This window comes from Diaporthe citri (assembly GCF_014595645.1).
Source record: "Diaporthe citri strain NFHF-8-4 chromosome Unknown scaffold_2, whole genome shotgun sequence".
Taxonomy (NCBI): domain Eukaryota; kingdom Fungi; phylum Ascomycota; class Sordariomycetes; order Diaporthales; family Diaporthaceae; genus Diaporthe; species Diaporthe citri.
In genome coordinates, this window is record NW_025064847.1 from 5,796,551 (window position 1) to 5,809,657 (window position 13,107).

Consider the following 13,107-nt stretch of genomic DNA (forward strand, 5'->3'; position numbering starts at 1 on the left):
CAGGCCAGGAAACGGGCCTGAAGAGCCTCAGAGCTGGACCACACGCACCCTCCAGACGGGCTAATCTGAAGGTGAATACAGACTATGCAATTGTGGTCCTTTGAAAATCCGTCGTGTCCTCGCCTCTACACATCTTCTCCGAAGCAAAGTCATGAGGGTGGCTTTCTTGCTATCGATTAGCGCATCATGATGAGTGAACCGGAGGCTGTTTTCGGGGAAGAACGTTGAGAAAAGGAATTCCATGGAGCAGGGGACGCCTCCAGGCAGGTCAAGGTTATGCCGGAAAAGATAGGGTAGACGGATTATGTGCTCATCCGGGGGGGGGGGGACATCACAGAAACCAGCTTGCGAGAGCAAGTATCTCAATGCAGAAACATCTGCTCGGGTCCTATGCCATACAACAATATAGTCTCGTGGCGTGATTCCGCTCTCTTTGATCATCTCCGCTGCCTGGAGAAGATTGACACGCACGCCTGACAGACGTTCTTTATTGTAATGCCAATAATCCCTTTTCCCAAACTCCAGAGGGTTATCGCGAAAGGTGCCGAGTGTTTGACAGGCCGGCACGGGATGGGCATTGCTGACGTTGACATTGAGAACAGTTTCGAGATGCCCTGCGGTGAATGAATTGATATCCACCATTGCAACTTGGTCCAAGACAGGCGGTTTTCTCGAGAGAAGGCCCTCAAGATCTATGACAACGAACCTCGTGCTCTGTGGGAGCTTCATTCTGTCAAGGAAAAGCCTGAAACCTGAAGAAGCCTCAATCTCCCATTTCGTGGCGCCTCGGAGCGGGGTCAGAACCGAGAGTCTGTGTTCCCCTTTCCAAGACGGCGGGTGTCGGCCTACTGTGTATGCCATGATATGCATCGCACAGTAGATAGCTCGATGCAGTCGGGGATGTGAGCAGCCGCTTGTCTTGCAACTTGGATCGTCGTCTTCCTCGCTACTTAGAGATCCCCAGGCTCGAAGTTGCTGTGCCATGTGGAGATCTTGATCGCATGAGACGCACCGGCAGTCAAAGTGAATGCAAGTCTTCCCTCGGTTTAGGAAGAGTTTCGTGTTGGTCCAATCTAGTCGATTGTTGTGCGGACATGATTCTGTTACTCGGACGAGCGACGACCGAGGGCCAACACACATTCCGCCCCATGTTCCCAAGTCGCATCTTATTCCAGAAAGGAATGCTGCGCCGGGATTAGCCTTCTGTTGAGAGAATATGCATCAACGGCCTACCGTATCTTTTCTTCTGGAGGTTGTAAGCTAGAACTTGAGTTTCCATTTCTTCAGAGATCCCCTCTGTCTTGTCCGCACCGGACTGGCTTAAAGCAGTAGCCTGGCGCTTGAGGGTGCAATACCATTTGTTCCGAGAATTTCTTGACCGGTCCGTATCTGCGCCAGTTGGCGATGGCTCCTTGATTCCTGTCTCCGCAACATCGGCGGCGAGCAGTTCTCTCTTAGCCAGACTATTGACATGGCTTCGGATGACTTGGGGTTGTCGAATCCAGTAATGTTTTGGACTTGATACCCATTTTTTGACGTCTGTCAACTCTCCCTTTTCACGATGTTGTCTAAGATGGGCGTACGACTGATTATAAGTCATCCGAAATTCACCAACATGTGCCCGACAATGAACCACCGAGCAGACGTAGAATGGCTTGGTGTGGCACCCAAGATGCTCTGCAAGATTGAATACGGCATCGTAGGATTCATCGCAATACGGAAAAGAATATTGAATTCCGTTTTGGCAGTCCAGGATCTTTGGTTCCAAATTCTGGTGTTGCGGCGGCAAAGGAGCGTGTGGGAAAACAATTTCCGGAGAGATCTCCCTTCTGCTTTGCAACCCTTGGGGTTGGCAGATGGAGAGAACTTCAGCAACGGCAAATCCCATCATTTTCTGGCTCAAAACGAGAGTAAACTCGCCACTGAAGGCAATGGATAGAGGAACAATACCGTGGTAGTTTTGTTATGTAACGACCAATCTCAGTTTTGATGTCAGACGTTGTCCATGAACCATTGCAAGGCTGCGCCTCCGGAAGCAGGTGTCCAAAATTGATCAAAGGCTCGGGAAAGATAGAGTGTGATTCTGAGCTATCACTCGAAGCCTCCACGTACGTAGGGAAGGGCTCGATAGTATCTGTAAGAGTAACAGCAGAATCTGTGTTGCCATCGAAGGTGAAGTCAGTGTCCGCAGGATTATGTGGCAGATTGCCGCTTTGACGTTCATTCGCAGCCCCGTCGTCCGAGTCAACGCTGTCGCTTCTCTTTTGGTTCTTGCCTGTCTCGACTTCATAGGCGTAGTCGGGTTTCTCTCTGATCGCATCGATGAGTTTGGCAATCAACTCGACAGGGAGGCCAAGCAAGCCTGCTGCTAAGCTTTTCCCTGCACAGGGGGGAGTTACGCCTGAGTGAATAGCCGAAAAAAATTCCCAGAGGATCTCGTCTCCGTCTTGGCCGTTGCGAGCAATAAAGCCGCGAGGATCTTTGAATGCACGTTCAAGCTCGAGTTTTGCTTTCTTGCGGCGGTAAGCAAACCAGCCCGTGACCTGTATCTTTGAGCAAGATAAGTTCCGCAGCGTATCCGTGAACTCCTCGTCATTCTGCCAAAGGCGACCCTCATGTTCGTGGACCCAGTTTTCAAGAGCAGCCCTATACCCAGAGCCTTTCGCCGTCCGCTTCCGCTTTCGTTGTGGGATGATCTGACCGTCGTGGTGAGGCTGTGTAGCTTTGAAGATCTTGCCCTGCTCTTTCTGTAGCCATTTGGAGATTTGAGTTGAACTCAGACCTGGCCTTTGTTGCAAAGCCTCTACCTCATGATCTGAGGGATTGAGACCCTGGTTGTTCAATGAAGCCCACTCTTGGATGATACGTGTCTTGTCAGGAATGACACCTTCGGTGTTCGTCTCGCCAAATTCGTAGGGTAGGGCTTTGAGCCGAATCCTGGCTCGCTCCCCACTACAAACCAATTCCTTAGCAATCAATTGCTTTTCCTGCTTTGTAGGGTCCCCCTCTCCTGCTGATGCATGGCGGCCAGGACGTGTAGAGCTCAGTGCAACTTTGTGCTGCGTTGTTTTCATCTGGAGTTGCGAGTGGCAAAGTGCATGGCTAGAAAGATGGCATTTGCGTAACGTGCGTGTTTTTTTAAGGTGCCGCACCGAGGCCTAGGGGCAGGTTATAAGGCTTGTGCACCCACGCAAGCCTTTCGTAGATTTTAAGCATTGGTAGATACATAAGCCATGCGTAGCTTGTAAGGTGATGGAACACGGAGGTCTGGATTTCGAAAGAAGAGAAGATGATGATGGTCTTTATAGCAAATGGGCAGGGAAGTTCTCCTTTTAAGCTCTCGGCTTGAAACGCGGAGCCCTTTCGGCTCTCCTGGGCACTTCGGCCCTCAGTGGGGAGCTACCATGCATCTACCAAAGCTTGTAGACTTGCAGCTATTCCCGCCAGGTAGGTGACGGGAGCTGCAAGTTGCAACCTATGCCTACCTGGCTGCAGGCTGGCTAGCGCTTAGACGTAAGAGCCAGCTGGCGCCCAGCTGATAGAGGGCCGGCATTGCTATCAATACGTTTAGTTTACCGTGCACCTACCTTTAGCCCTAGTAACGTAATACCTAGCTATTATATAATAGCTCTTATAAGGCTTGGTTTTAAAAGTATAAAATAATTTTTAAATATAAGTCTTACTTTTAACTACTTAAGGCATAATAAGGAGGCGCTAAAGAGGATAATTTATTTAAATGCAGAGGTGCTGCAAGAATCATAGCTTCAAAAGGGTCCCATGAGCATTGAGGATGGAGCTGGGACCTGTGGGTACTTAGATTCAAAAAAACGTATCCTTTCGCCTTCGGGCATTTGGTCAATTTGAAACGATAGTATGTACGCGCCCGTGTCTCCGAATTGCCAGCCAGGCTAACACCCAACGTAGCAGAGAAGATGTAAGCTGCATCACCAAGGTCGCGAGTTCGATTCCAAGAAGTGCTAACTGTGTTACAGTAGCATGGCCCCTGCACTAAGGATGACACGCTCAATCAAAGAGAAGCTACCAATTTTTTTTTTTTCTTTGCTCCCTTCTCTTTTTCCACTAGTAAAGCTGATTTGCTGTCCTGGATCTCAGACGCTGCGAGTGCGCTGCGGCAGACATGACCAATCACGAAAGTGGCAGCGCGGACCGCGCAGCCCCCTCATACAGGGGCTACAGTACGTACGACTGCCTAATCACTGTCCGGCAGTTGGAAAGGTACCGGTCAGCTCGCCGGCCGGGTACCGCTCTGGACCTACGAGGCTGCCAGTGCGGCGCGGCTGAAGTCGATTCCTGGACGGACTGACCAATGACCATTGTTTGCGCAACATGGCCTACACCATTTCGCAATAGTCGGCTGCACGCCGGCTCTTGATGGCGTCGCCAGCGAGATCCTCCTGCGAGCCTCATCACACCGGCTGCGGCTGATGATTCTACACGATGGGCCGCGACCCACTGGCGCGTTGGACGGCCCGAGAGATGGTGTCAACACCAGACGCCGCTTTCTTGCCTAGGCGAACGGATGCCTGTATAAGATCACCGACGATGCCGATCAGCTGATACTGGCTGATGCTCTGGTTTATATTTCTCATGCGGCTTCTAAAATATCTCTCGAATATATGGTCACATCGAGCAGTTTCTGTGATGGGCGCCAACTGTGGTACTGGCCCAAAAGGTTGATCACCCTCCAGTCCGAGACCTGAAAGTGACAGTGGTCTATAGGCAGAGGAGCGAGAACCACAGGTTTCCTTCCATCCGCGGCGGCGGCCGTTAATCACTTGACGAGACGCTGTGCCTCCATATTCTAAGGTTCTGAGTAAACTCCCGACGCTGTTGTGTTTCTCTTGATGTGCGATGCGCCGTCCCTAATTCAAATTTAGAAATGAGAAAACGTACCATTGGTTGTATAGCGTATTCAAGTATGCATGCTGCATAAGTCTTTCAGCCGCGATGACTTCAAACTCCACAACTATTGAATAGGATATTAGACGATCTTAGGGGTTGAACTGTATAGAGAACGACATCATCAAAACCGGGATCAGGAGAAAGTGTGCGTTGAAACAGGCAAATGTACAAGGATGCCTGAATTCCTTTGCCAATTGGGACTCACCTGGCTGAAAGCTGGTAATAAAATTGAGAGTCGTGTCTTGGGGAAGACTCCATTCGATTGGATACGACATCGAGTATCTTCATTAGTGGTACTTCTCTATGCCTATTACCTCCCCAATTAGTTCATTACCTAGGGATTCACCAGCTACCCAGCGCAACCACGCAAAGCAAAAGGCAACAGGGGGTATATGTATTCCAGTCCCTTCAAGACCCAGGTCGCTAAACTCCACGCCATGCCATGCCCAGTTAATCAAGAAGCCACCTTCCCATTCTCCACGGGCCTTGCAGGTCCCTCGTCGCCCTCCTCAATACGTTCAGAGGCGCCCGGCCTCTTCTGCCTATCAGCACTCGTATTATCCGTCGACTTCCTCGCAGCAGCAGCAGAAGCAGGGTCCAGCGACTGCCCCTGGTCCGCCGACTTCCGCCCAACAGTATTACCACCACCATGAGGTGACCCCCTCCTGTCAACCGACTGCCTCCCGGAGATATCCCCAGACCTCCTCGCAAGGTCCTCAGACCGGCGGAACTCCTTCATCCCAGTCTGCACCTTCCCGCCCCGCTTGACCTCCTCAAGCGTCCTCTCCGCCATGGCAACGCTCTCCAGCGCCTCAGGGACCCCCTGCCCCCGCGTGCGCGTCTCGCTGAACTGCGCCTTGAGCCCGCCCTTGGCCTTCTCCTTGCCCTCGACCGTGGCCCACAGCGCCTGGAACACCTCCCAGCCGCGGACGACCTCCTTGGCGCGGGCGTCGCGCTCCTCGGGGCCCAGGGCGGCCGCCTCCTTCTGCCCCTGCAGGATCCGCGCCCGCCGGATGTGCTTGGTGGGCTGCCGCCGCTCGACCTGCTTCTTGATGCCCTTGAGCGTGTACCCGAACGGCCCCACCACCGCGGCGATGTTCTTGAGCCCGAAGCCGGTAACGCCCATCCCCACGCCCTTGGCGAACCCCTCCACGCCGCCGCCGTGCCGCGCGCCCCGGTAGGGCAGCCGCACCACGCCTGTCCATGCGTCGTAGACGCCGAAGAGGAACTCGGACCGCGCCGCCCGCAGGCCGGACCGGATCCCTGTGACGCGCGTGGGCCGGCGCACGGTGTCGTCGCCGTAGAGCCTGGGTGCGTTGTGGAAACCTTGCGCGAGGGCCACTGAGAGGTCGATGGGGGCCGTGGCCATTGCGCGGGCGGACTTGCCGACGCCTTCGGCGACCTGGTCCACGTATCCTTCGTCCGCTGTTCCTTCGGTCGTGGCCGTTTGGATGGACGCTCTGCCGTGATCATTGCCTTCGTCTTCGCCTTTTTGAGCGCCTCCTGTCTTGGCCGGCTCCTCCTTGCTATCATGGGTCTTGTCCTTGGACGCCGATTTGCCCAAGTCTCCCGTTGCGCTCTCGTCTTGAGTTGTCTTAGCAGTCCCTTTCTCTTGGCCTTTATTATTTAATTTGTCTTTCACCTCTCTAGCCTTTCTTCTACGTCTCTCTTTCCGCTCTCGGCGTTTGTTCGAGGTCTTCGCAAGTCGGCCTGGCACGCTTGCCACACCACCAACCGCTTCTCCGAAAGTTCCAGCAATGGAGCCAATGACGCCAGTGACAGGCTCACCAGGCCCTTCAAAGTCGTTGTATTCGCAATGTCTCAAGAGTCTCAGCTTGCGCCAGGTGATGTATCCCTTGTCCACGAGTATGTCAGCTGCCAGAGCACTCAACCTGAGGCTGGTGTTCCTCATCCACCACACAGCAGCCTTGTCCTCCAGGATCGAGCACCTCATGCTGTGTTTGCCAGAGAGCTGCAAGTGCTTGTGGAAGAAAGAACAGGCATTCTCTGCACCATCGCCTTCTCGTGCGATGTCACGGGCCATCTCCTGGGCCTTCTCTTGTGCCTCGTCGGTGAGACAGTACTTGATTCCTTCCGCGAGCTTCTCAGCCGACAGATGTTTGTAGGGCACAGGCTCGGGTCCTGCTTTTGCCCTTCCGATCATAGGACCCCAGAAATGTTGGTCTCCAAAAAATGGCACGACCATTGTCGGCTTGCCGCATTTCAGAGCCATCGCAGTTGTGCCGGCACCGCCGTGGATCACGCAAGCCTTGACCTTGGGGAAGAGCCAGTCGTGGGGTGTATTCTCTAGCATGAAGATGTTGTCTGGCACGTTCTCACCGCCCAAGCCACCCCACCCCTTAGAGACAAGTGCTCTTACACCTGCGAGTCGTACAGCTTCAAATACCATCTCTGTGAACTTGTCGGCGTCGTCGACAACAATCGACCCGAATCCTATGTAGACAGGCTCGTCGCCGGAGTTGAGGAACTTTTCGAGAGCATCCGGAGGGGTAAAAGAAGAAGCCAGGTCCAGGAAGACAAAACCCGAAATATCGATCTCGTCTGCCCAGTCCGCAGGCTTCGGGACGAGAGAAGGGCTCCACAGGTAGGACATGGGCACGTTCATCCGATACAGAGCGCCTGGGGCCCAGAGTGTTGACACGGGGTCTAAGCAAAGCGTCTTGACACGGAAGTCGTTGACCAGATCGCCCAGTCCTTGCCACACCATCATCTCCACAAGCGGGTAGGACATGAAATTCGAGTAGCCAGGGTCGACGTTGCTCTTCTTGATGGTGGCGAGCGGGTGTGGGAATGACTTTGTCGGCGTGTATGGGAAGGTGAAGGCCATGAGTAACGGTATTCCCAGCGCCTCTGCGCAGTGCACGTGTGCGAAGCTCGGGGGGTTGGCGATGATCAGATCAGCAACAAAGGGTGGCTTGTCCCCCATCATGCGAGCGTTCTTGGTGTCCTTTTCGTCGTCTGTCGTGTTGATACAGGCCCTCCAGAAACCCTCAAACATTTCGGCCATGGCTTGTCGCCTGCGCCCAATGTCGCCAGCTCTCACGGTCTCCAAAGTAGGTATCATGCCCGGGTTCTTCACCATGAAAGCCATCAGCTCAGCCGGATCTCCCCCGACGGAGAAGAACTCCAGCCCCGTGCCCTTCTCAACAAAGTCGCGAAAGGCGGGGTGGGTGGCGATTCTGACCCTATGGCCATACTGCTCTTTCAAGACCTTGCCAATTTTGAGAAATGGTTGCGCATCCCCACGGCTCCCGATCACCATGATAACGATATTTAGCTTTGGGCATTGGATACTCTCGGGGGTGACAATTGTTTCGGAGGATCTTCTCGCGGCAGTGGGTGGTTCGCCGCCCTGGTCGGTTTCGTCAGTTCCCTTCCGGGGCACGACCTTCCCAACGGTAGCACCGAGGGCTTTGGCGAGGTAGCCCTTGTCACTTGTGTCCTTGATCGAGATGGCCAGCCGCCCGTCGTGCTTGGACACCTTGCCCTTTGTTGTGTAATTCTCATTTCCCACTCTGAAGCGCCGAAAGTGGTCGGTGGTTGGGGATCGAGGGTGCTGGGGCTTCTTGCCGGCTGCTGTCGCCTGGTCGGCCCGTTCGACGCCCGCGCCGAGGTCCTCGTCGTCGGTGGAGGAGTCGCTGCTCGAAGTGTCATCTCGGAAGTTTGGATTGGAGTTCCAAAGGGCCTGTTGTAACTGCGAGACGTTGGTGCCAGCTCGCTTGATGGCAGGCGGCAGCGCTGATGTTCGACGGGTTGCGGTAGGGGGAGCGGCTGTCGCAGACCTCTGGCCTGCTTGTGGCCTCGCGGCTGCTCGTGGGTGCTCGAGGTCTGAAGCGAGTGGTTCTGATACTGCCTTCTGGATGCCCCCTGGCGGTGGCGGTTGGGTCGCGGAGGGGGGAGGGTTCGTACCGGTCGGCGATTCTGGCTGCTGAGGGACGAAGCCAGGGTAAGCCACGCGTCCTTGGTCGTCTCGAAGCAGTGACACTGGCTGTCCGGCTGGAGCATTGGTGGTCTCGAGCTTCAGGTCCTTGTCCTCGTCGGCGACAGCTGGGGGGCTCAGCTTGGGCATCATCCTGCGTGTTGGTTCTCGCCTGCTCGGGGCGGTGCCGCGAATTGGGGGATAATCCGACTTGTGACCAGAATATTACACGTTGATGATGCAGATGTTCGCAGGTGGGGGTCCCGGGCGAAAACGATGCAATTGATGGATACAATTATGGGAACACGAAGCAGGGAAGCTCGTCAACAGGAAGCGAAAAATGAAATTATGATGTCTCTAGGAGGCTAGAGCAACCTGCTAACCTGAACACACACACACTGACACCGTGACAGGCGAATTGCCGTGTCATCCCATTCACCAAGACTGCTAGCCATTTCCTGCCGTGCGCTAGGGCAGCTGGCAATTAATGACAACCATGAAAGGTCGATCTGGGCAGACGAGACGACTGGCTGCGAGACAAGTAGTAGCTTGCTGGGCCCTGGCCGTTGGACGGGTGACGAGGGTGATTTGCCGTCCGAACCGTCTGATATCCGCCGATGTGATGACATCACGCCCAGAGTCTCTTTGGCGGGCTAGATCCTGATCTGTGCTTAGCTTGCCTGGCCTGTCCCGGGCGGCTGCCCCACGGTTCCTGGTGGCTGATTCCGAGCCGCTGCACTTGTCAGGATGGGCCCCTGATGGCCCTCCAAGCCTTCAGATGCGGAGCGAAAGGCCCGGTCCATGAGCTAGTCTCATCTTGACTCACACGCGCCCCCTCCACAGCCACCCTGCCATATTGACGACTTGATATTGGCCGCTCGATGGCAGCCTTGTATCATCAAGAAAGAAGCTGTGCGACTCTACCTAGGTATGAAGATACTGACTTCTTCTGTATCCTCTTCTAGGGGCAATTGGTCACCTACGAGGAGCTTTGGAGAGGATATGATCCTGCCTGCAGCTGCGATGACTGTCCTCTCAGTCAACGCCGCACGCGAAAAAACCTCCTAGGTTGAGGTCTACCACCAACTCTCATTTCACTATCATTGCACGGACGTATTACAAGTTTAGACATGCGCACACAGAAATCAAACTCCACGACCGAGCACTTGCTTGCAAGGCCACAGGACCACACAAGAGAGGGCCGGACAGTAAGGCTTTGAACACACGCCTGAGTTGGTTGAACTCTTGACAATATGACTAGCCTGGACTACAGTCATACCAAATTCGCCTGGAAGAGCCTCTGAAGCCTCTCCATTTTTCTATTCGTGACACGGTTAGGATCCGTCAGAGGTCAAGGCACCTTTGAGATGCACCAAAATGTCTTGGCGGCGTTACCGTATCTACAAAGGCCATTGACTCTCGTATGGGGAAGCGCGCCGCTTGGGCAGACATCAAACGCGAGTGGGCTTGTGTGTGACCATACGTGACTGTCCAAACAGGGGATCACATTTAGGGGCCAAAGCGTCAAGAGCGACTCAAAACCCAAGCACGACTACAAAATCAGCTGCCACACAGTATTTGGGAAGGTAACCGGGTGTGTCTACGCAGGCGCAGAGGGCGCTCTGCTGGGCTGACTGCAGCTCTGCATCGCCGCGGCGGCAGTTTCCACCCAATGATGGGTGCATTTGGCGTCAGCCCGCACGTCTGCTCCACCCTCAAGAGCATTCGGGTTAGGCTCTCTGCATCTTGCATTCTGTCGCTAAACCTCCTCCTCCGCTCTCGAAATCCCTTCCGAAAACATTTGCGTTCCAGTCCAGTTCACCACGAAGCCACCATGGCCGAAATCCTCGGGGCAGTAGCTAGCGGCTTGGGCGTAGCTGAGGTTGGCCTGAAGGTCGGGGGCACAGTTTGGAAGCTGAAGAAGCTGTGGCACGAAGTGCACGAGGTTCCAGCGACCATTCAAGACCTCATGAGGCAGATCGAGATGATGGATCCCATCCTGTCCGATCACGAAACCAACCTCGGCATCCAAAGCACCGCCCTCCCTATACCACTACCGACTCACATTGGCGCACCCACGCCGCAAACCGCCGCATATTGCCGAGACGCTCTAAACGCTTTACGACGTCTGATGGAGGACTTGGATGGTGCCGTCGAGTCAGAGAAGAGGAGCAGGCGGACAGTCGCTAGGATGAAGGTCGTGCTAAAAAAGGATACAATCAAGGGATTTCAGGACAGGCTGGAGAAAGCAATGAGACTTTTGCAGTGGTCTCAACTGAACTACCTTGCGTGGGTACCAGTCCTAAACCCCTTGGTCGTGACCGGCCCAGTGCTGATGATCATCCAGAACCAACGCCGCAATCACGGGAGCCATGGTCACAGACATGTGGACCGCTGTAACAGGCATGCAGGCCCAGCAACAACTCATGTTGCAACAGTTGGGCAGCAGCAATCCTTCCAGCTCGATGGGAAGACCACCGTTTCCAGTCGTCACTCAAAACGTTGAGACGTCTCGGCAGCAGACCCTGGATAAACGAAGGAGAGCCCAGCGTCAAGGGAACAGCGTTTCTCTCCCTTGGTCCGGGCCTTCTAAACTCGGTGCCATCATATTTAAAAAGTCCGGTTCAGACGCTACCGGTGAAGCAAGTAAGTTATTGTCATATATATATATATAGGCTGGAGCATATTCGAGCCGCTAACGTGGAGTAGCTTACGCAGTCCGCTTTCAGCTGCCGAGATGGCTTTCTCAAAGTGTCTGGGACATCAGAATCAGTCGGGCATGCTCAGGCTGGCAGGGGTGCCTTTCCACACGGAACATTGTCCCTAACGACTCGCCCGGCATGCTTTGTGTCAAAAATGGTGACCTCGAAGGGCTCCTTGATTTATTTGATCAGGGCCTGGCTTCTCCTCAAGACTGCGATGTCTATGGAGATACTTTATTCAATGTATGTCCAATAGAAGTACGCTTCAGAGTGGGATCAACGTTGACTCAATCAAGTTGGCCTGTTTACGTTCGCACACTCACATTGTCAACCATTTTATCAACATGAACCTAGACAAAATGAATCCAACGGCCATGGACATCTCGACGGTGGGTAATATTTTTGATGGGATAATGCCTATCGACATCATACGGCAATTATCATCTCGAGGCTCGTTCCATCTTTTAGCCAATGCAGCTGAAGACTTCGAATTCTATAATGAAACACTGCCATGGGACTCGAACCACGTTTTGAGCGCATGGTGTCTTTCACATGCATCGCAGAGGCAGGAACTCTTTGACTTTTGTCTGCGCACGTATTTCCCTTTCTGGAATGATCTCTCACCGAGATTGAAACAGGAGATATTGATACTTGGTATGGGGCACGGAAACTGGACTGCTGATGGTCTCCGACGTGTCATCTGCCCCGACGGCCCCATTCGACCGATTGACACACACGCATGGAATGATGGCAACGGCTCTATTTTGCATGTGGTGTTTTCCTACTACATCATGCAGTTCTCTAGAGCTGAGGCTGGGGACTTCAAAACACTGCTCGAGGAGGCGATCCAAGCCACTGATGATTTGCACCACGCATCCGAAGCAGACTTTCTCTTTATCGGCTTCAGAGAGAATTGCAGTGCAATCCAAGAAGGACTAATAATGTCGCTAATATATTGCCTTAAACTGAGGTTAACTAAAGAAAGGAATGCGCGCAGTGTCTTGGAGAGATTGACGAGGGCTCTTCAATCTCTGATGTCAGTTCTTGCCAGCTACGGTTATGATCTGTTGGAATTTGGGCGCCAAGAGGCTGTGACATGGCTCAGTCAGTGCTATGCAGACAGCATTATAGGCGATGCGTTGTATCTAGGGTTCGGATATAATGAGGTTTGCGAAGTCAAGGCTGTTCATTACGGCGCAGAGCCAAGGGACTGGTATTTCGAAGTGGATTGCCACTACGAGGAATATGCTGCGGCCTTCTGGGATCTGATTGATAATCCACATTTGTTCGAAATTCCGGGTGCGTGGGTAGACGAGGAATGGGACTCGGACTGAACATTATACATGGCGTTCTGGGCATTTGCGCACTCACTGAGTAGACTTCACGGTTGTCGTGGGTGTTTATTGCGATGAAACAGCATTCCCGGTCAGCATTGTTACACTTGAGCAATACATGAATAGCATAATTGAAGAGAAGCACTGACGTGTTGACAGCAGCCTGGCCGCGTCAGTGCTGTAAATTACAACCAGAGCAGATCGATGA

General features: G+C 53.6%; 3 protein-coding genes across 3 annotated transcripts; 1 reads left to right on the top strand and 2 right to left on the bottom strand.

Moving 5' to 3' along the window:
• Positions 1–2,053: 2,053 nt before the first annotated feature.
• Positions 2,054–3,074, bottom strand: INS49_007137 (uncharacterized protein; the record flags this gene model as incomplete). The annotated part of the gene is made up of 2 exons (XM_043167902.1): positions 2,054–2,060; positions 2,113–3,074. 2 exons carry the CDS (start codon positions 3,072–3,074, stop codon positions 2,054–2,056), a joined length of 969 nt encoding a protein of 322 aa, XP_043029046.1.
• A 2,303-nt stretch (positions 3,075–5,377) lies between these two features.
• Positions 5,378–9,016, bottom strand: INS49_007138 (uncharacterized protein; the record flags this gene model as incomplete). Its single annotated transcript, XM_043167903.1, has 2 exons — positions 5,378–6,507; positions 6,652–9,016. 2 exons carry the CDS (start codon positions 9,014–9,016, stop codon positions 5,378–5,380), a joined length of 3,495 nt encoding a protein of 1,164 aa, XP_043029047.1.
• Positions 9,017–10,697: 1,681 nt separating this feature from the next.
• On the top strand, positions 10,698–12,899 carry INS49_007139 (uncharacterized protein; the record flags this gene model as incomplete). The annotated part of the gene is made up of 3 exons (XM_043167904.1): positions 10,698–11,152; positions 11,211–11,509; positions 12,697–12,899. The coding sequence occupies 3 exons, from the start codon at positions 10,698–10,700 to the stop codon at positions 12,897–12,899; spliced, it is 957 nt and encodes a 318-aa protein (XP_043029048.1).
• Between the last annotated feature and the right edge of the window lie 208 nt (positions 12,900–13,107).